The following is a 22851-nucleotide window of genomic DNA, read 5'->3' as shown; positions in this document are numbered from 1 at the left end:
ATGATGTTATTAAATGCTTGAATAGATGACTACTTATTCATTTCTTTTTTCCAGAAATCTCCAGAAGGCATAACCATCTCTGCCACATGGTGGCAGCAAAGCTCTGTCACAATTAGACAGAATAAATGGAAATGTAATATTGAAAATAAATCACCTTTGGCTCGTGTCAAAAATACATCCCTATCTATTTAAGATTATCCCTGTCATGTTTTTTAAACTACAGATTGGATATCAATTCATACTGTATTGCTTTGACCTGTCCAATGTTATTAGATCAATGAGGGAGGAAGCAATTAACAATTTGATTCCCCCTCTCATTTCGACTGGGTTTAAACTTTTGTTTTTCAACCATTTCTCTGCCAATTGAACTTCATGTATTTGCAGCTTTAGAACAATAAATGTTTTCATGATGATGATGATCATCATCACCACCACCATCAACATCAACAACGTAATCTAACTGAATATAACTTGACTTTATCAACACTTTAATCCTTTCACATTTTGTAGAAGTTCAACTTGCTACAGGCAAAATATGATGGTGTCCTTCAAGGTAGCCTGTTTTTATAACTTCAGTCAACCTAGCTATATTTCTGCTTCAGTAGGGTGAAGGCTATAACTGATATTTTGGCCACAATGTATCACAAGAATAATGGTCAGCGCAGCCACAGTGTACGAGTCTACCAGACTGAGACTGGTAAAATAATAGCTTATGGAGTGGTCATGAGGTGGGAGTAAGTAAGAAAAAATGTAGAAAAGTGGAACATACTTTTGTCGTGTATGTGGACACCTGCTCGTCAAACATCTCATTCCAAAATCATGGGCATTATTATGGAGTTGGTTCCCCCTTTGCTGTTTTAACAGCCTCCACTCTTCTGGGAAGGCTTTCCACTAGATGTTGAAACATTGCTGCAGGGACTTTCTTCCATTCAGCCACAAGAGCATTAGTAAAATCAGGCACTGATGTTGGGGATTAGGCCTGGCTTGCAGTCTGCGTTCCAAATCATCCCAAAAGTGTTCGAAGGGGCTGAGGTCAGGGCTCTGTGCAGGCCAGTCTTTGTTCTTCCACACCGATCTAGACAAACCATTTCTGTATGGATCTCGCTTTGTGCACTGGGATATTGTTATGCTGAAACAGAAAAGGGCCTTCCCCAAACTGTTGCCACAAAGTTGTAAGCACAGAATCGTCTAAAATGTCTTTGTATGCTGTAGCGTTAAGATTTCCCTTCATTGGAACTAAGGGGCCTAGCCCGAACCATGAAAAACAGTCCCAGACCATTATTTCTCCACCACCAAACTTTACAGTTGGCACTATGTATTTGGGCAGGTAGCATTCTCCTGGCATCCGCCAAGCACTCAGCAGCCCCGTTCTGTGAGCTTGTGTGGCCTACTACTTCGCGGCTAAGCCGTTGTTGCTCCTAGACGTTTCCACTTCACAATAACAGCACTTACAGTTGACCGGGGCAGTTCTAGCAGGGCAGAAATTTGACAAACTGACTTGTTGGAAAGGTGGTATCCTATAACGGTGCCATGTTGAAAGTCACTGAGCTCTTCAGTAAGGCCATTCTACTGCCAATGTTTGTCTTTTGAGATTGCATGACTGTGTGCTCGATTTAATACACCTTTCAGCAACGGGTGTGGCTGAAATAGCCGAATCTACTAATTTCAAGGGGTGTCCACAGACTTTTGTATATATAGTGTATTGTAAGTAAATATGGAATGGGGGCATGCACAAGCCATCTGGAAGATCGATGGAGAATATGGCGGACAGGAAAAAAAGGAGAAAAGGGGAACATGTTTTGAATGAACATGGAAAGGTGGATCACACAGAACTTTTGGAAGAGCTACAGAAGGAAATTGAATGTGATCAGTGTGAGGATGAATTAACCGCGGTGGCAGGTGCGGTGAAGAACGCAGAGTTTGATCCTCATCGTGATTATGACAAAGAAGATTCTGGCCCAGTGGAGTGAGATTTTTGGAGAGAATGGATCCTTGCCTTCTGTCAGATCCATATGTGGTGTCAGGTTGGGTGGTAAAGAGGTTGGGGAATGTTCGGTTGGTTAAAGTGACTCGAAGTGGAATCGTGCACATTTTTCGCGTTCCTGCTGTCCAGAGGGAGCGTGCGCTCCGCACCACACGACTGGGGACAAGAACTGTGACTTGTTTTCCTCTCTGGAACAGGGCGCCGTTAAAAGGAGTGATAACTGGAGTGGCGTTAAGTATTAAGTGGATCAACTGAAGTTGAAGATCCGTTTGGTGCTACGCAGAACCGGTGGAGAACGCGGTGAAACAAAGAAGACACTGTCTGTACTACTGAGTTTTGATGCAGAGTTAGGATGTGTCAGTTATCCCATGTTAGCTTTTGTGCCAAATCCATTACGGTGTTTTATGTGTCAACTTATGATCATGTGGTAGCGTTGTGTAGGAGGGAGATTCCTCGATGTGCGAAGTGTGCAGGAGGTCATGAGACAAAGGAATCTGTAGTATCGGTGGAAAAAGTTGTGTGTGTAAACTGTAGAGGTACCAATGGTGCTGGAGATCAGAGGTGCCCGGTGAGAGAAAGGCAGTTTGAGATTGCCAGCATCAGAGTAGTGAAGGTGTTGTATGCTGAGGCTGCGAAGAGAGTAGTAGAGGAAGATGGATCACTGTGAGAAGGCCGAGACGAATACATAGTGATAGGAATAACATGTGCTTCAGTAAGGTTGATTTTTGCAAGAATGGAATGTAAATTACAGAGTATAGATGTTCTGGTGGCAGCTGCTGAGAAGCACTTGGGTGTACGAGATTTTACTGCAGAAGAGTTAGAGATGTTTTGAGCGATCATGTCCTCTACTCCCAGGCTGCTGGGCCACATGTAGGATCAGATAGGGCCAATGTAGTGGAGTAGTGGTGAGGTTTTAATGGGTGCAGGGTTAGTTGGTATGGCAAATTTTCCCAAAGTGTAATAAATTCATACTACAGAATAGTAGGGTGATACACAGCCAATAGAGTAGGTGGCGGCATTCACCTATAATATGTGTTTGCGGACAGCCATAATACCGAAGAAGAAGAAGAAGAATGGCCGATGGTCTCCGCCCCTTTGTCCTCCCCTGATTCTTGTAATTACTATGTAGAAAAAATGGGACTAACTACCGGGGAACCGGGTGGATACAACACAATGTAACATAAGTGGAGCGATATAACGAATGGGCAGAGAAAGTCTATACTAATCAGACTTTAGAAATGTGGTAAGTTCATTGCAGAGTTCGATCCGATACAAGTGGTACCTAACCTTGCTAGCTAGCTTTATGAACGGTCAGATAGGCCTCGCGCAATCTACGCTAGCTAACGTAGTAGTCGCGGTGGCATCATTGTTGCGCAAACAAAAGCGAAGAATTGAGCTAGCTATCTTGCTGCTGTCCGCCGGTTGTCTCCTTACAAGGCATTTCACGCACACATGTCCCCATTTCGTTTAAATACATACTTTTTTTTCTCTCTAACTAGCTAGCTAAATAGCTTTGGCAGAGTTGGAGGCTAGCAGCAGCCCGACATTTTGTTGGTATCAAGACAGCTGTCACGATGCTTTAACTCTGGCTCTACACATGCAGAGAATAGCTAACTGACAATGGTATGGCCATTGGCCAGACTGTCATAATGGTAATCTAGTGAAATTATTTTATATATCCAAAAATATAGTTGGGCATACAGGGTTGTGGAAGGTAGCTAGCTAGCTAACCCCGTTTAGATAATAATACAGTTAATGTAGTTACGCTAGCTAGCTAGCTAGCCAACTTATTCAAAATGGACACTTCTAGTGTATTTTTGTGTATGGATAGCTAGCTAGCTGATTTAGGTAGCTACATATTTTAAAAATCTAACATCTGCAGCGGTTTTAATTACTTATTTTTCTTAACTGTATAAAAGTCCTCATGAACTGTAAAATTAGCTATTTGATAGAACCCAACCGATATGGCATTTTTTTATCTGATTTTAGAATGGAAATGTTCACAATAACCAATACATCTGCCAACATTTCTATTATTATAACGTTAGCTGGAATAAAACATGTAATGAAATTATGTAGGGATTGTGTTAAAAACAGCTCTACAAAGGTACTCATAAAGCTGATTTCATAAATTGTGAGGAAATAACATTAATGTAAGCACCACATAACATTTAGGAGCACCAGAAAGACACTTTTTGGGGGGGGGGGCTGGCTGTTATTCTAGGGAAAGGAGGATAAACTGCAGAGATTCCAGGTAAAAAATGTGCCTCTTAAGACTGAGCTGCATCATGCTAGCCAGTTGGAAGACAACTGGAAACATTTTCTATGTTTTGGTGTTTAGCTATGTTTTCATCGATTGTAGGGCTGTAGACACTGAATTCTGGTAGTTGTCACTTGAAAGGAAAAACTTAAATGAGCACGGTTACATGCACACAATATGATTATTGTGGCTAGTCAGATTAATATAATAGTTTGTTTTAAAACAATACATTTCTCATCCTGTTTACATGGACACTGAAATCAGGCTACCTGATGAGACTCAAATAAATGCAGAAAATTGCTAATAAAAATAAACGTTCTAACACCGTGACAGTGATATTTTTGCAAAGCCTATTTGATTCGGATCAAATACACAGCTGGAACGCCGATTTTAAGCTGTTTACATGTCCTAATAAATTGAAAGATTGCTCAGAAAACCAGGTGTTTTAATTGGTGAATGCTTACTTCGATTTTGACCATTCGCCAATTAAGATAAGCAGATACGTTTCGAGTTAGATCAGGGTTATGGGTAGGGTTTAGCTTAGGGATGTCCCAAGGATACCAGGTAGCACTAATCCTCAGTGAATGGTGTCAAGTACTCTGACACAGCTACTTAGCTGACTAGCACTCGTCATGGAAATGGGGGTGGCGAAATATGAATATGGACCAGTCCCTGACAAGTGACAACCCATACATTAAAACATAGCTACGAAGCGCTACTTTGTAACATGCTATATCGTTTGTGCCTATGAAAACATTTGGATGACAGAGCATGAGGAATACCCTTTGCAAAGATGAAATACAGTGCATTCGGAAAGTATTCAGACCCCTTCCCTTTTTCCATATTTTGTTACGTTACGACCTTGTTCTTAAATTGATTAAAATCAAATCTACACACAATACCCCATAATGACAGTGAAAACAGGTTTTTAGAAATGTTAGCAAATTTGATAAAAAATTCCAAAGAGATATACAAAGCCTTATTTACACAAGTATTCAGACCCTTTGCTATGAGACTCGAAATTGAGCTCAGGTGCATCCTGTTTCCATTGATCATCCTTGACGTTTCTACAACCTGATTGGAGTCCACCTGTGGTAAATTGAATTGGACATGGACATGATTTAGAAAGGCACACACGTCTATATAAGGTCCCACAGTTGACAGTGCATGTCAGAGCAAAAACAAAGCCATGAGGTTGAAGGAATTGTATGTAGAGCCCCGAGATAGGATTGTGTTGAGGCACAGATCTGGAGAAGGGTACCCAGCAGAATTGACCGTCCCCAAGAACACAGTGGCCTCCATCATTCTTAAATGGAAGAATTTTGGAACCACCAAGACTCTTCCTAGAGCTGGCCGCCCGGACAAACTGAGCAATCGGGGGAGAAGGGCCTTGGTCAGGGAGGTGACCAAGAACCCGATGGTCACTCTGACTGAGCTCCAGAGTTCCTCTGTGGAGATGGGAGAACCTTCCAGAAGAACAACCATCTCTGCAGCACTCCATCAATTAGGCCTTTGTGGTAGAGTTGCCAGACGGGAGCTACTCCTCAGTAAAAGGCACATGACAGCCCGCTTGGAGTTTGCCAAAAGGCACCTAAAAGGACTCAGACCATGAGAAACAAGATTCTCTGGTCTGATGAAACCAAGATCGAACTCTTTGCCCTGAATGCCAAGTGTCACGTCTGGAGGAAACCTGGCACCATCCCTATGGTGAAGCATGATGGTGGCAGCATCAGTCTGTGGGGATGTTTTTCAGCGGCAGGAGACTAGTCAGGATTTGAGGCAAAAATCCCCAAATACCGGTGTGCCAAGCTTGAGGCATCATACCCAAGAAGACTTTAGGCTGTAAACGCAGCCAAAGGTGATTCAACAAAGTACTGAGTAAGGGGTCTGAATACTTATGTAAATGTGATATTTCAGTTTTTTAATACATTTGCAAACATTTCTAAATTTGTTTTTGCTTTGTATTTAGGCGGTATTGAGTGGGAAAAAATTATGTAAGACATTTTAGAATAAGGCTGTAACTTAACAAAATGTGGAAAAAGTCAAGGGGGCTTAATACTTTCCAAATGCAAGGTGTAACAGACATATTTTCATGGGCTTAACTAAAGTGCTGTAAGGTTACCACTGAGTTTAACGTTCTCAGAACGGCACTTGCTTTACATCCATTGTTTGTCACGACACCCAACACCCTTCCATGGCACTTCACGTAACAGTATATTGCCGGTGTGCATTTTGGCACTTTACTGAGCTAGCAAGCTTCTATCTATTCAGCACTCAACCGTAGATGCAGTAACAGTTTGTTCACAGTAGTTCACTGTCCTCTCTGACTGGTTTAGTTGTGTTGTGTGATATTCTTGTCTTTCTGTAATTCGCCAAAGCAAGGCATCACTATAAGCCTATGTAAAGAGCTCCTTCTTCAGGACAAATAATAAAATGCAAAAAAGTAATTCTATGAAGAACTGTGTGTTTTAACGTTTTATGCTTACTTTGCTTAGGATCTTACACTGATTTTAGATAATCAGAGTAAAGTGTTTACATCACTAATGCAAAATTCAGAGTATTGCCATAATCAGTTTAATATTGTTATTAGTAGGTTCGGGACGATACCATTTTCGCAATACTCATTAGTATCATGGCAAGGAAACAAACACGAAGCAGATTTAATTTCTTTAGGAAGACAGCCCTAATGTTGCAAACAAGCATGATTATGTTGTCGTTGAGTTAGATGTATTTATTTTCCAAGCTATATCGCATTGTATTTCACTTACATCATGTTTTTAAACGACCAAAGATTTTGGTCTGCTTCGTGTTTTCATTTTTGCCGTGGGAGAAATATTGCGATAGTGTTATCGTGTCAGCCCTAATTATTAGTGTGCATGTAAATGTACTCCATGGTTCTCCTCACCTTTGTCAAGTGATTTTTACAAAATTTAGTTGGCTAGCTAATTTGGATATGTCTCTAAGATGCACATAGGCCTATGGGAAGCTGCATTTTCCTCAGAGTAGCTACTGTATATGCATTGGTAATCTGTCATTGCTAACATCTTCCATCTGTAAAAATATGATCTTCATTATTCGTAGAGCGGGTACTAAGCTAAGGTTGATGTTAAATGATTGTACTCATATGCAATGAAGCCCAACAATTTTAACGTAGCCTAATGTCTGGAAACTGCATGTTGCTGCACTCCACTCTAAAAGTCTAGCTAGGTCATTTGTGGAACTTTAACAATGTAACAATTTTTTTTTGTAAAAAACAGCCAGCCACCAAGCTGCTAGCTATGTAGTGTGAGAGAAAGTCTATGGAAATATCCCGACGTGAACGATAGAAGTAACGTGACATGCAGCCAACATGGATGCGTGCATTTGCCACACTCAAGGGACACAAATGTTGTCATGGACCTGCTGAATTTCTTTACTCTGTGTATGCCATAAGTGTCCCGTTTACCTCACTGTGTAAAGCCACCTTGAAGGCGCTGTAAAGCACAAGTCTAAATTAGAGGTCGACCGATTATGATTTTTCAACGCCGATACCGATTATTGGAGGACCAAAAAAAGCCGATACCGATTAATCGGCCGATTTGATTTAATAAAATATTTTTTTTTTCGTAATAATGACAATTACAACAATACTGAATGAACACTTATTTTAACTTAATATAATACATCAATACAATCAATTTAGCCTCAAATAAAATGAAACATGTTCAATTTGGTTTAAATAATGCAAAAACAAAGTGTTGGAGAAGAAAGTAAAAGTGCAAGATGTGCCATGTAAAAATGCTAACGTTTAAGTTCCTTGCTCAGAACATGAGAACATATGAAACCTGGTGGTTCCTTTTAACAGGAGTCTTCAATATTCCCAGGCAAGAAGTTTTAGGTTGTAGTTATTATAGGAATTATAGGACTATTTCTCTCTATACGATTTGTATTTCATATACCTTTGACTAATGGATGTTCTTATAGGCACTTTAGTATTGCCAGTGTAACAGTATAGCTTCTGTCCCTCTCCTCGCCCTTACCTGGGCTCGAACCAGAAACACAACGACAACAGCCACCCTCGAAGCAGCGTTACCCATCGCTCCACAAAAGCCGCGGCCCTTGCAGAGCAAGGGGAACAACCACTCCAAGTCTCAGAGCGAGTGACGTTTGAAACGCTATTAGCGCGCACCCCGCTAACTAGCTAGCCATTTCACATCGGTTACACCAGCCTAATCTCGGGAGTTGATAGGCTTGAAGTCATAAACAGCTTAATGCTTGAAGCACAGCGACGAGCTGCTGGCAAAACGCACAAAGTGCTGTTTGAATGAATGCTTATGAGCCTGCTGGTGCCTACCATCGCTCAGACTGCTCTATCAAATCATAGACTTAATTATAACATAACACACAGAAATACGAGCCTTAGGTCATTAATATGGTAAAATCCAGAAACTATCATCTCGAAAACAAGACGTTTATTCTTTCAGTGAAATACGGAACCGTTACGTATTTTATCTAACGGGTGGCATCCATAAGTCTAAATATTCCTGTTACATTGCACAACCATCAATGTTATGTCATAATTACGTACAATTCTGGCAAATTAGGCGGCCCAAACTGTTGCATATACACTGACTCTGCGTGCAATGAACGCAAGAGAAGTGACATTTCACCTGGTTAATATTGCCTGCTAACCTGGATTTCTTTTAGCAAAATATGCAGGTTTAAAAATATATACTTATGTGTATTGATTTTAAGAAAGGCATTGATGTTTATGGTTAGGTACACATTGGAGCAAGACAGTCCTTTTTCGCGAATACGCACCGCATCGATTATATGCAAGGCAGGACACGCTAGATAAACTAGTAATGTCATCAACCATGTGTAGTTAACTAGTGATTATGATTAATTGTTTTTTATAAGAATCGTTTAATGCTAGCTAGCAACTTAACTTGGCTTCTTAATGCATTCGCTAATAGGCAGTCTCCTTGTGGAGTGCAATGTAATCAGGTGGTTAGAGCGTTGGACTAGTTAACTGTAAGGTTGCAAGATTGAATCCCCGAGCTGACAATGTAAAAATCTGTAATTCTGCCCCTGAACAAGGCAGTTAACCCACCGTTCCTAGGCCGTCATTGAAAATAAGAATGTGTTCTTAACTGACTTGCCTAGTTAAATAAAGGATAAATAAAGGTGTAAAAAAAACAAAAATCGGCCAAATCGGTGTCCAAAAATACAGATTTCTAATTGTTATGAAAACTTGAAATCGGCCCTAATTAATCGGCCATTCCGATTAATCCGTCAACCTCTAGTCTAAATGCCTTGAAGATTTTGAGGGTGCGCATACCATTCACTTTTGCTGTGGGGAAACCCGTTGAACGACAACTTTTTTTACTACAAAAAGTGGACTTGCATGTTTTGCTTCTTTTTAACCCAGTTTGACGCATCATTTTAATCATTAGCACTTCCATTTCCTACCAATCTCTGAAATGTGTTAGATAGTTACTGTCACATCAAACTTGATCACTCATCAATCCTTACTAGGTGTGGTGAAACCTTCTCAAAATGGTTGACCTGAGGGTATTGGAAGCAAACTAAGGTTTCGATCAAGGTAACTGTTTGGCTGCTCTTTTTTTAGGCCATTTTGATAATAGGAGGAGCTAGTATCTGGACAATACAGGTGTGTCAATTGTCTCCATCTAATTTGAATGAGACTGAATTCCTTTGTTTCAAAAAGTGTCAGGCCTTCTAACAGAATTGAAAGCTAATGTAGGAGAGGCGTGGCAGCGCAGGAGAGGCTTGGCAATTTGTAGCATCCAATAATTTTTGTTCCAACTCATGGTGTTGTAATTAAACTGTTATAGTTAGTCAGGACCAGCACCTGCGCCATATGTTTGGTAAAGTAGTAACTTATTTTTTCTCTCTTTCACAGTTGTTGACCAGACAAAGGAAGAGTTCTACAAAACAAGGTGCTCATGAAGAATGGAACTAACCATGTTTAACTTTGATCATTGAACACACCCTAATGGATTACGTAAGCTCCGCTGAACCAGATGTTGATGCCTTCATCTGCACAGAATGTGGGGATGGATTCAGGCGCTACCTTGACTTGGTTAAACACATTACTGTTCATGAACGACTCAGAACTCATGAACGAACAGATTRATTTTCCCTTGACAGTTTACCCAATGGGTTTCAAGTTCCCCGTGAYTATGCTCTCCATGAAAATGGAACTTTCATAGTGGTTGACAGATCTGGACCATCAAACAACCCTTCTTCTGTCAAACAGCCATCTTCAACTCCTTCACCTTATCAGAATTCAAAGACCATTGTACTCAAAACTAAGCCAGCAAAAACTGATCTACGTGTCAACACAGTGTCTCACTCCGAGTGCCGCAGTGTCTCTCCTCTAAAACAGTACCGATGCGAAACATGTGGAAAATTGTTTAACAACCAGCTGAGTTTACAACAACATCAACAGTATCGTAATTTAGAGCAAGGTTATAAGTGCACCTTGTGTTGCAAGATCTTCACAGATAAAGAGAGGCTAAGGGAACATCTCCAAGAACATGCCCATGAAATATTTTACTGCTGTGGTCAGTGTGGAAAACGCTTTCTGAAACAAGAGACCCTGTATGCTCATCAAAAAGAGCAGCATGGATCGCTGGGGCTCAAACAAATGGGGAAGTCTGACAATGGTCAAGAAAACATAATACAGAAAACATATCCCTGTAAGAAGTGTAATCTGTGTTTTTTCTGGCTCTCCGACTTGCAGAGCCACTTACTCAGTCATTCCAAAGACAAACCATTATCTGTCAACTCTTCATCCAAAATCGAGCAACAGTCTCAGAAAGATGAGCTATCACATACCATCGAGTACAGCGACAGCACCCCTACCGATGTTACTAAACAGTACAGCAGCAGCACCCCTACTACCGATGTGACCAAACAGTACAGCAGTGACGCAACCTCTTATGCTGTCTCTTATACACATCTAGATGTGTATAAGAGACAGGAGCAACAGTCTCAGAAAGATGAGCTATCACATACCATCGAGTACAGCGACAGCACCCCTACCGATGTTACTAAACAGTACCTGTCTCTTATACACATCTAGATGTGTATAAGAGACAGATCAAACACAGGAAGAAATTGACAAGTTAAATAAGGATTCAGAGTCACAAAGAGTTGTAAAAAGGCGGCGAAGGTATACTGGCATTGAGTGCATCGTAACAAAAGCACCTGCAAGGAAGGGAGGAAGGCCCCCACTTTATAAAAAAGGCTCTGGGACAAAATTACATCCATGCAAGCACTGCCACCGTGTATTCAGTCACTCTAGTAGTCTTTCTCGGCACAATAGATCCCACAAGGGGACTCTTCACACTTGTGTTCTCTGTGGGAAACATTTTCCACAACGCTGTGATGTCCGGAGGCATATAGCCATGTATCACAAACCTGAATTAGAGAAGAAGCCAAGTCTTAAGTACTTGGCATTGCATTCTAAACCAGATGGTGGTTCCCAATTGAATTCTGATGTGTTGGAACAGAATGCGTCATCTGAAGGAAAACCCAAGAAGTCTTTAGACAGTGTTGTAGCAGAATTGGACAGTGACGATCAACAAACCACATCTACTGGAGAAGTGTCCGCTGCTCCTAAGGCACGGAGGAACTACAAGTGTGACCAATGTGGGAAAAAGTTTGGGCTGCTGTGTGTGTACCAACGGCATTTGCGGTACCACAAAAGGGAACCGGGTAGTGAAATGGTTAAGTGCCCTCGCTGCCCAAGTCGCTTCCGGAGTTCGTCTGCTCTAGGGCGCCATCTTGAGATTCACCCAAGTCAGTCAAGCGGGGAAACAGACATGGAAGGACGGGCATCTCCCACTGCTGACTCCAATCCAGACCTGGACTCTGACCAAGACAATGCAAAGGATTTAGTGGGTCATGGGGACATTGATGATGTCAAGGGTGGGAATGGTGAAAAAATTGGTCCAGCAGAGGTGCTGTATGAATGCACTGAGTGTACAGAGACTTTTTCCTCCTTGCAGAAGTTTCTGAAGCACCAGAGTTCTCATGGGTCCGATAACCTTGGATAATGGAAACTATATGCATGGTATTTATATCCTGGGGTTCGAACCCTAACTTGAGATCGATGCACATACCACAAATTGTTGCACTGTTATGCAGACCTCAATTCATGATTTACGGAAGTCCGAGTTACGTGCACATGTCTCAAGTTAGGATTCTTTCTTTTATGATGGAGCAGTTAACAAGTGTTTTTTTTAATTTTTTACTATGAATTGAGGAACTACAACCAGTATGGTTCTTGTCGTGGGTGGGCCATTCATTCTTAACCGGAGTAGGATGACTGATGTAGCACTGCATAGATCGAGATGGTGACTGGGAATTACTGAGATTTTTTAATGTATTTTCTACGATCATGTGAATTTGAGGTCCGTTTTGTATCAATGTTATAGATTGTTTTGGTTACTTCTAGTTAAACCTTTGACATTACCCCTAGAAAGGCCATGGTGTGGGAATAATGCCTTTAATATCCTCTGAGAGCATTATTGAAGCTAGTAGTCGAGCACAATTTGCTAAAGACCAAGTGGCAATAACGTTTTTGCAGATAGATTTGGACCCATGCAAAGCGTTAAGATGGTCTGAGGTAACAATGACTGTCCATTTTGTAAAGTAATTAGAAAAGTTTTTTTGCAAGTGCAGTTTCATTGGGATTTTGCTTTAAAACAATTTAAGATATTATTTATTTGCAATTGCCAAGTCTTTACAACCATGGTGTCTTTCTCAAGATCAAAAAAACCTGTCAAGGTGAGATGTTCCCAAACTACCAGACCAGGAATGTTTGTATAATTTTGAAAGGCTTTCTCATGTATCATCTTTTCACTATATTGTGGTCTTGTCTCTCAATTCACTTAATGGTTCTGTTATCTAGATCAGTGGTTCCCAACGAGGGGTACTTAGCCTATCCACAGGGGCAACTTGAGAAGACTCATGAGACCATAGGTCTACTGGTAAAATGCACATGAGGGGGTACTTCAGGGGTTGTCTGGGCAGAGAAAAATTCAGTTGGTGGTACAGTAACCGAAAAAGATTGGGAACCACTGCTCTAGATGATTTCTGCTGCCAGTCCTCCGGGTGGCCACTGATCTGTTAACATGATCAGCATGTTTTTCCATAAGGCACGACAAAGTCCAGTGATTCCAATGCAAGCCACACGTATCATTGTGATGTAAATTAGCCTTTTCAAATGGTACTGTTGCTTCCTTTATTGCCTACCAAACGAGAACACATGCATTGGCCCTGATTTTTATGTTAATTTTGTGCCATTAAAGTTGAAAGAAATTTATATTTTCCTAAAAATCAAATGCTTGACCTATTTTAAATGACCCATCCAGTCATGGTTTTCAACTAATGATGAATGTGATAAGGTGGAAATGTCAGTTTTCTGACTTTCCAACTCGTGGTAGGCTAGATCTTTTTCTGCCAGTACTTTGTGTTGCCTACACTGAAATATTCCTCCTACACAAGTTATAGAAGCACCATGTCTGGGATCCATAGGATGATAGTTTATATCAATTATATGTAAGATAGGATGTAGTTTCTCGACTCTAAAGAAACATGGCGGGTTCAGACTTTTAAATGAATCTGTGTCCCAAGTGTTGAACACAAGAAATTCAGTAGATCAGACTTGTTCAGAATCATGTAGCCAGGACAGAGGTGTCTTTGGGGGGAAATGAAAATTGCCTCTATGACAAACGTGATCTTGTTCCCAGAAACTTCTGCCCAAATGCTCAGAGAGTCTGGTGGGTCGACAAGTCAAACTTGGCCTTTGTTAGCCAATAGAGAAAGACCAGGAGAAACTCCCAGTGCATAGGCATTGGTTCAATCTGCTTAATCTACCAAACGATCATCTCCCACAAACACTTCCCCATAACCCCGCAGTCGTGTGATTCGCTCAAATTAAATGATGACAAATACTTTACTCAAGTCACTATTCTAGAATGTTATGGTCACTCCCACTAAGGCCAACTTTGAATCGTTCATATCCCAGGCTTAGATGCACTGTGCGCATTAGCCTGGGGACAAGGTTATGACAAGCGTCACTGTCCTTTGCACTGGTCACTCCGATTGTGCCTGTCCTTCACCTGGCCGGTCTCCCTAGGGCTGCTTCCCGATTCCTGACCCTTCTCCCGGAAGTGGGCACTGCCGTCTATACAATGGAAACTAATGCTAACACTAATCCAATGCCTTGAGGGAGGATGAGCAAGTGCACACTTCGGTGAGAAAGGTAGAGGATCGGATTGTATCCAATGGTCCAATTCAAAATCGACCCCAGACCCTACCTCCTATGCACTTTTGGGGATTTGACTGATGTTGGCAACATTGTGAAACTTCCACCTAGCTCATCGGTGAGCAAGTGGAGCTATTGCCATATTGCTTACACCTGTCAAATCCCCACAAGTGCGTAGGGTCTAGGGGTCGATTTGGGATTGGGACAATTTTGCGCATGATTTAGCTCGCTGGATGGGTGGAGTTAACACTTTACACCAAATGGAGTGGTTCCAAAAGTGCATACTCAGTCAACAGGGGGTGCTCAGCTTAAGTGAGTGCATTCAAGCTCAATTTATTGGTTGTGTTCCCTGTTGACTGAGTATGCACTTTTGGAACCATTCCATTCTGAGCAGAGGAACACGGCCATTGTTTCCACAGCCGTGAAGGTCCGCGCACATGACTCATTGACATACCGGATGAAATACAGTCCTGGAGCATTACCTATTGCTCCACAAAATCAATGTCCTGTGCAAAGCAAGGGTAACAACAACCTCAACACTTTCATGATAAGACTACTAGTGCACCACCAACTAGCTAGTGATTCCACATCGGCTACATAAGTGTCCATGTAAAGGACGTCATTCTGCTTGCTAAGTGAGTACCAATTCCTCCTGATTAGGCTTGCACTGAGGCTCAGACCTTTGCCTTACTAGCACACGTACCAGCCCTCCTGAAGTGTCTTACCAGTTGGCGCCATGCAAAAAACGAGCTATTTGCAGGCAGAAGTGGGGACACTTCAGGCTGAGGAGTAATTTTCACACATGCCCAAGTGCTACGCTCACCCATCAAACTTACTCAATAGTGACCCCAGTGCAACTATAGATCTGGGTCACGGAACCATTGTAAAGGATATCACGCTGCTTGCTTAGCGAGTACCACTTTCGCCTGATTTGGCTCACACGAGGCTCAAACCCAGGATATCTACCGTGCTAGCACACGTGACCGCCCTCCTGAAGTGTCTTACCAGTTGGTGCCATGCAAAAAGCTAGCTATTCGCTGGCGCAAGTGGGGACAGTTCAGGCTGAGGAGTTTCAGCTTTCACACACACCCTAAATCTACAAATTAGACTTTCATATAAATCATTCATTAACGCCAATGGGAGACTTACAGAGAAATTTGTTTTAAGGGTACGGATCTCAAGGCTTGAGTAACCTTATTTACTTCTCTACAATCATTGGTTAGCTTGTACGAACTTTGAGACCTGTCTTTACACCGATAACCAATCGGTAATGAGTCAAGAATGCCTTGGGTTTTCTCCACATGATCAGTCAAAAGCACACTTAATTACAAGAAGCTACGCTGATCATCATGGACGCACCCACTTTAACTTACTGTACCCAAATTCAATCAAGCTGTTTCATCCATATGATGGTGACAGTTTGCTTGCAGGCCTGTCTCTTTTTAAAATTGTTTTTTACTGATGTTACATTTATTTGGGTCATTGTTCCTCATGATGTCCACAGCCAAGGGACATGCTGACCTCAGGGTTAGAGCAAAAAACAAATGTGGATAGCAGTTCTGCAGCACGATGGCCACCTACTGGTGACGTGATGCACTGTGCATTCTGTGAAAAGTTCATTTGTTACTTGTATTGACCACGACATCAGCTCCTCCCATCTTACCTGCCTCGTGTTATTTGTCCAAAAGACACATTCGTCATTGAACCTCTTACAGATCCCGCCTTGTTCATGAATATGTCCAATTTGTGGCCTTGTCAAACCAGCTTCTAAGGATAGATTGACTGGATTTGTTTCTTCTTAAATCACCCGTAAATGGCATATTGGTTTGCAGAACCATTCAGTCCAAACTATCTCAGGTCATACCACTGGCTATCAAGTTTCATTGGAGTTACATATAGTATTACACAATTCCTATTGTTTATGCCATATTGGCCCTCAATTTGTATCTTAAGGAGTCTAGTTTTATTTACCAAACCCAATAGACATAGTTCTTAACTGGATTGATTTGACAGAAGAATGCTTTACATTAGGTGGTAGCTTAGTTGTTGGTTAAAGAGTGGTGTGTACAGGTCCTTGACAACCCATGATGTTCTCAACCTTTAATGTAGACTTTTTTTTCTTATCAATGGCACCATTCCAACCTATTGCTTGGTTAAATATCGTGGCTTTGCAGTTGGTTTTGGAATAAACATATCCCAAAAGACAGTGAATAGCAGTAACTGGTCTATAGTAAGGCACTTACATGGGGCCCAGACTTGGTCATAGAAGACACGAGTGGTTTCCCATTATTGTTTGTACAAATTCAAATATAGGCTTGAAATACTGTCCTTACCAGGACATGGCACGTCATTGTGGTATTTTACTTCACTGGTATGATGTAAAGTGGTGCAGTTGCTGGAGCCCATGAAAAAATAGCCACCATTTTGTCCTCCAGTCCTTCTTGATTCTTGCAACCAAGATGGTGGCCACTAGGCAGAAACAATCCAGGGCAGACCTAAAGCAGGCAGACTGCTGATGTTGTTCTGCTATGTAGACCAACCTAAAGGGCTGCTCTGAAATTGAGGTGGGTTTCCACATTACACATTGGTTCATAACAACACAAGTGAGCAGAGCAACACAGGACATCAGAGTGGTCGCCTGCACTGCCTGCTTTTGAGTGAACGGAATCATGGCACTCCGCAGTAGCAGCGGTCGTCCCGCACGCATAGCGATCACACAGAAGCCTTGATGCACGCGGCAGGATGTGCGCAGAAGCCGTACTGCGCAGCCATAGAACGTGTAGGGCGGGTACTTACAAGGTTCTCTTTCCTTTTCATTGGTTCTAATAGCATAGAGTCATAAATGTTCCCGGGGTTCGGGCACATTGTGTGATTCGATAAAGAGAAAAACAAGAAAAAAATACATTTCTGAAAAACGACAAAATTATCAATATGGTTGTTGTGTTCACGGAAATGTCTAGCTAGGTAATTACCTAAAGCATCGTGGGACCGTGGACAACAACAGGAGTCCGGACGGCGGCAAGCAAAACTGCATTGCCTGGTGAGTGCGGTTCTGAATTGAGTTCTAAATTAGAACCATTGTAGTTTGTATGGTGGTAGCTAGTTAGCTAGCCTGCCCGGAGGCAGTAGATGACAATTGCCAAGCGAACACAAGCACATTTTAAGCATTGCAAGGGATGCCAACATTTCGAGTTATTTTGTTTATTGAGTGGTTAGTTAAATGCATGCTTCTTCAGACATTCTCTGCTTTCTGACGACCTGGCTGGGGCTTCACCCCTAACCACTYGGCACAGACCATACGTCAATTCAGCGTACATTCCACGTTGGCTGAACGTAATTTCCATGAAATTACGTGGAAAAAAACGTTGATTTAACTGGTGTGTGCCCAGTGGCAGTGGGTACGGTCTAACGTTATTGTAGTTGCTAGTAAAAGTATATTAGCAATTCAATACAAACCTACCAGGGGTATATTAATTACGAAGTTTCTGTTGCAAAATGTTTGAAACCGTTCACTCCAACTCAACATTTTTCAACTTCAGTTGGGCCGTTTCGTTCCGTTTGGTTTTTAAACGGTAAACTGTTTCCGTTGCAAGACGTAATGAATACACCCCTGGATGGCACATTGACGTGATCTGTAACTAGCCAGGTAATTAAATGCATGATATCATGCATAGTTAACGTTAACCGGCACTCAATTCCTAATTCTGTGTATTGTTAGCCAGAGAATAGCTAAATCAATTTACTTAGATCTAGTTTCACTTTTCCTCAATGTTTGGGAGGTAAAGATAGGCATGGGTACATGTTGAACTGTGCAACCCATGTAGGTAGTTGTGATGGAAATACTGCTACACGTGGATTATTGTAGTAAATTCCATTTATTTTTGGCAGTAAACAATCTCAACTGATTCTAGCCGAATTCTATTGTATTTCTGCATGTGGAAAGCTGAAACATCGTTTTGTTGTCACCACACAGGATAGGCCTAGTTACTAACAATTTGTAAGTCGCTCTGGATAAGAGCGTCTGCTAAATGACTTAAATGTAAATGTAATATAAGTATGGCATTATTGATGTAATGATGCTAATGTAAGGAAATCAAACACCCCTGCCATTATAAAATTGTGTTTCTGAGTATGCAGCTTAAGTCACTTGATAATTATTGCAGATACTTTCAGGCTGCTTTTCTGCTGTTACCAGTGTTAAACTAGTTGTCTACACCTTGATGTTATACTAGGTGTATACACCCTGATGTTATACTAGGTAAATTGTTTCCATAACTAGGACTGACCGTGAGGAATTAACAACCTCTGCATGATCAAGACCGATGCTTTGTAAGATGTTAACCATCGAAGGTGTTCACAGCCATTTATGTAAATGACAGCTGAAAAGTACCAGTGGCCTAACCTTGGCTCCATGTCAGAGCAGATCCGTCGGAGCCGTGGCCTAGTGAGGCACGGGTGCCAACCTGCGTAGATGGAAACAAGTCTGAGCCTTTTGGGTAAAACACTGGGGTAAATCCTCATTGGAAATGCACCATCAGTGCTTGGGTGACACTGACAATATACACAGAGTGTACAAAAGATTAGGAACACCTTCCTTATATTGAGTTGCAGCCCCTTTGCCCTAAGAACAGCCTCAATTCGTCGGGGCAAGGACTCAACAAGGTGTCAAGTGTTCCAGTGGCATGCAGGCCCATGTTGACTCCTAGTTGGCTGGATGTCCTTTGGGTGGTAGACCATAATTGATATACATGGGAGCGTGTTGAGTGTGAAAACCCTAGCTGCGTTGCAGTTCTTGACCCACTCTTACCGGTGCGCCTGGCACCTACTACCATACCCTGTTCAAAGGCACTTAAATCTTTTGTCTTGCCCGTTCAACCGGCGGATTTCCATCTTATACGCAGTGGTGAATTTAGCATGTAAATCTTGTTGGGGTACACCATTTTTTTTCTTCAATGCATGCCAGCAAAGCCACTACAACACTAAACAATACATTAATTGCACAGAAAGCTGTCCCAACACCTTACCACTGCTACAAATCAAATGTATTTATATAGCCCTTCTTACATCAGCTAATATATCAAAGTGCTGTACGGAAACCCAGCCTAAAACCCCAAACAGCAAGCAATGCAGGTGTAGAAGCACGGTGGCTAGGAAAAACTCCCTAGAAAGGCCAAAACCTAGAGAGGAACCAGGCTATGAGGGGTAGGAACACACCTGGCTATCAGCGGAGCCTTGTCTATCAGCGATACAGTTCATTCAGCCTTTAAAAGACATGGGTAATATGGCTGACTTGCTTAACCAAATGTGGTTTCTACTGACAACTGAGATGTACAAACCATGGATTAAGGGGACAAGGAGCGGATAAGAGGCAATCCGTAATTGCGATTTAAGACATTAATGAGCGAGCTAGGACAGATCTAGTCAACTATTTGTTCAGCACTTTTGAAATGTACAGCGAGAGAATTCAGAACATGGGCCGTTCTTAGTGTTCTCCCTGTACACCAAGTCAGAATCGCAGGATAAATAAAGGGGGTATATAAGCAGACAATGAAAGTTCTTAGAATATTCAATGATTACTTTTCTCTAAACAGGCTATAGGCTACATGTGCATTACCAAGTCTGAACAGTAGGTGAAATTAAGAGTGGTGAATATACCAAATTGTTACTATTACTTTCTTAGCCACAGTATACATATCTCCCAGGCATATTACATAATTTATGCAGCAGCATACAATACATTTTGTCATCGAAGTCTGGCGTTCTCTGGATTTATGGTGCGTCAAGTCAACTGGGAACTCGGGGGGGGGGGGGGGGGGGGAAGGTTGAATCATGACATTGGAGCTCTAGAAAGAGACCCGACTTGCATTTCGAGTTGGATGACCGTTCAAAACGTATTTTCCCAGTCGTAGCTCATTCTTTTTTTTTTGAGTTCCCAGTTGTCTTGAACTCGCTGAAGTCTGAGATTTCCCAGTTCTGCATTTCCTGTTGTTTTGAAGGCAGCAGAAGTCATGCTGGATTGACAGCATGGCCAATGTTGAATGTTTATCCCTTTAAGCTTGGAAAAGAGACCCTTATAACGGGACTTGGACCACACACCCACTCCCCTGAATACCAGGCTAGTGATTGCTTTGCAATGATTGCAGTTAGCCACTGATTCCTTCCAAACCACTCATTGTTGAATTAGGGATTTCCAACTTGTGTAAGATTTATGTCCAAAGGCTGATGAGCACCGATACGGCCATCTTTGCCATCGGTCCAAACAACTAGCCAAGCAAGGGAAGTTGGCAACGTAAGCCCCTCAGCCCTCGTTTGTGATGGAGTTTGCCAATGTACAATTCTGTTCACTCTGGGGTCTAAAACGCCCCATAATTCAATTTGCGATGATTGTACATCCACTAGAAATGTCAGCCAAAACTTAAAATCAATATAAAGAAGCCAACATGCATTCGTTTTAACTTACACTTGTAAGTAGATTAGAAATTGTGCTACTAATGCACATGACGGTACAAACACATCGTAAAAGTAATGATGTTTTTGTTTGGTTAGTTTTTGGAAACGTTAACTAGTGCGTACAACTTTCCCTGACATCACACTAATACATTTGTAATTTTTCTTTTACCTGATATCGTCAGATGGCTAGCATTAGATGTCAGCGGATGAGTTGTCTTCTAGCAAAGATATGAAATGCAGTCATAATTGACTGTTGTGCATATAAAGCACACACAACAGCTACCGGTGGTACCATCATGACTGAAACAACCGTGGGACGGAATAGTGACACATTTCCGGGCATGGGTGGTCCATTTAAAATTCATTCATTCATTCTTCCCTCGCCCCTTGCCCTGCAAGTGTCAACTCATCATACGTCATGATATGTCATCAGAAGTGTTCACTTAATTTGAGGGCTGAGGGGAGAGGGTGTATCTTTTACATGTTTGAAATGCAGCCTATGCATGCCTCAAGGTAGGGTACAGTTGCAGGTTGCAGTTCCGTCTGGCAGACGCCCCTACGAGTGCATGAGAGCGAGTGCACAAATTTGAGAGCAAATAGTTTGTTGCAGAAAGTTACATTTTAACAGGCTAGAGTATAGGTCTGGGGAAATACATCAGTTATCGTCTCTTTGTTTGTTTTTTTACTCTGCCTGTAAATCCTTATCTCTGCTACAGATTGAGTTTCTATGTTTTCTCATGAAGGCTTCACCGTTCAGAGGAACATTTTTGCATTTTGTTTACTGCATGAGCTGTATTTACTAATGTCTTTTCCGGGACGATGTTGACCAACCAGAGTTCCGATGCAACAATTGTTTGCTTGCGGAGGACTAAGGAGAAGAAGTGGGTACTCTTAGCAAACAGATTAAGAACTTGCACAATATACTGTGGAAAGCACCCCCGCCTGCCTTCTCCTTCTCTACACCACAGGCTGGATGTCGTTCTGATGTGTTGTGAATATCAACTCATTGACTGAATGGCTAATGCCTTCAAGGGACCCCTCCCCAAAGAAGTCTCCCACTCTATTGGAAAATGCAGCAGTACTGTCACTTTTGGTTGCTTTAGCGGATGATACTGTCAGCATTCCTCCTGCGTAGGCCAATTGGAGGGACGCAGGCTGTGGGGTTTCTTGGGCGTTGGGAAGCCCGACCCAAATCCAGTTGTCGAACATCTTCTCCCTCCTGGCTTCGGAGGTTCCAGTGCCATCGTCCCCTATCTGGATTCCTTCCCAGGGGGATTCTGCCTCGGACTCAGATCACCGGACCTCGATGGTGTCTGATGCACCGGCTCCTCGGTCAGCCACAATGGATTTTATAAATCGGCAGCTCTATGGTGAGAAACATCTCGGTTCCCGGGGGGAAAATCCTGGGGCTCGGGTACATGACATTTACTAGGGTGCTTTGTACCGTTTTACACCAGAACAAGGGGTCTGTCACTGTCGCAGTTAGTGGGATTTAATGACATGAGGATGGCTAGCTCGGAACGTCTGAAACATAATTTTCCTAACTAATAGGAACTCTGAAAGACACGTACAAGTGTCCAATTATTTCAGGCCCAGCCCACTAAATCGGCGCATGGAAAGATTCAGTAGGTTGCTTGTACCACATGACTGGCTTACGACTCTGGAGTTACTTTTCTGCACAACTTTAAAGCCTCTCGGAAACGATATATGCTCTACAGAGAGGATGGGGTCTATCCAAATGATCTTTGTGCCTGGACCCTGTCCTCACATTTCAAGGATATGCAAAGACATTGACTAATCACTCCAAGTCCCACTCAGGTAATCCCTACCATAACAATACCGATTTATCATACTGCAGTCCCTCAACAAGGAACC

At 42.1% G+C, this 22851-nt stretch overlaps 2 protein-coding genes across 2 annotated transcripts in view; both read left to right on the top strand.

The window, feature by feature from the left end:
- Positions 1–3056: 3056 nt before the first annotated feature.
- LOC112072842 (zinc finger protein 271) lies at positions 3057–12522 on the top strand. Its single transcript, XM_070439947.1, is given in 3 exon segments — positions 3057–3227; positions 10150–11298; positions 11348–12522. Coding segments are annotated over 2 exon segments (2019 nt in total). The 5' UTR covers positions 3057–3227; positions 10150–10242; the 3' UTR covers positions 12311–12522.
- Positions 12523–17359: 4837 nt separating this feature from the next.
- Positions 17360–22851, top strand: part of LOC112072840 (uncharacterized) — a 31275-nt gene continuing 25783 nt past the window's right edge. The window contains exon 1 of the mRNA XM_070439948.1: positions 17360–17566. The gene's annotated coding sequence lies outside the window, so the exon portion shown is untranslated. The remainder of the gene's footprint in view (positions 17567–22851) is intronic.

This window comes from Salvelinus sp. IW2-2015, unplaced genomic scaffold, assembly GCF_002910315.2.
Source record: "Salvelinus sp. IW2-2015 unplaced genomic scaffold, ASM291031v2 Un_scaffold2058, whole genome shotgun sequence".
Lineage (NCBI taxonomy): Eukaryota > Metazoa > Chordata > Actinopteri > Salmoniformes > Salmonidae > Salvelinus > Salvelinus sp. IW2-2015.
This window is presented reverse-complemented; position numbering and strand designations above follow the sequence as displayed.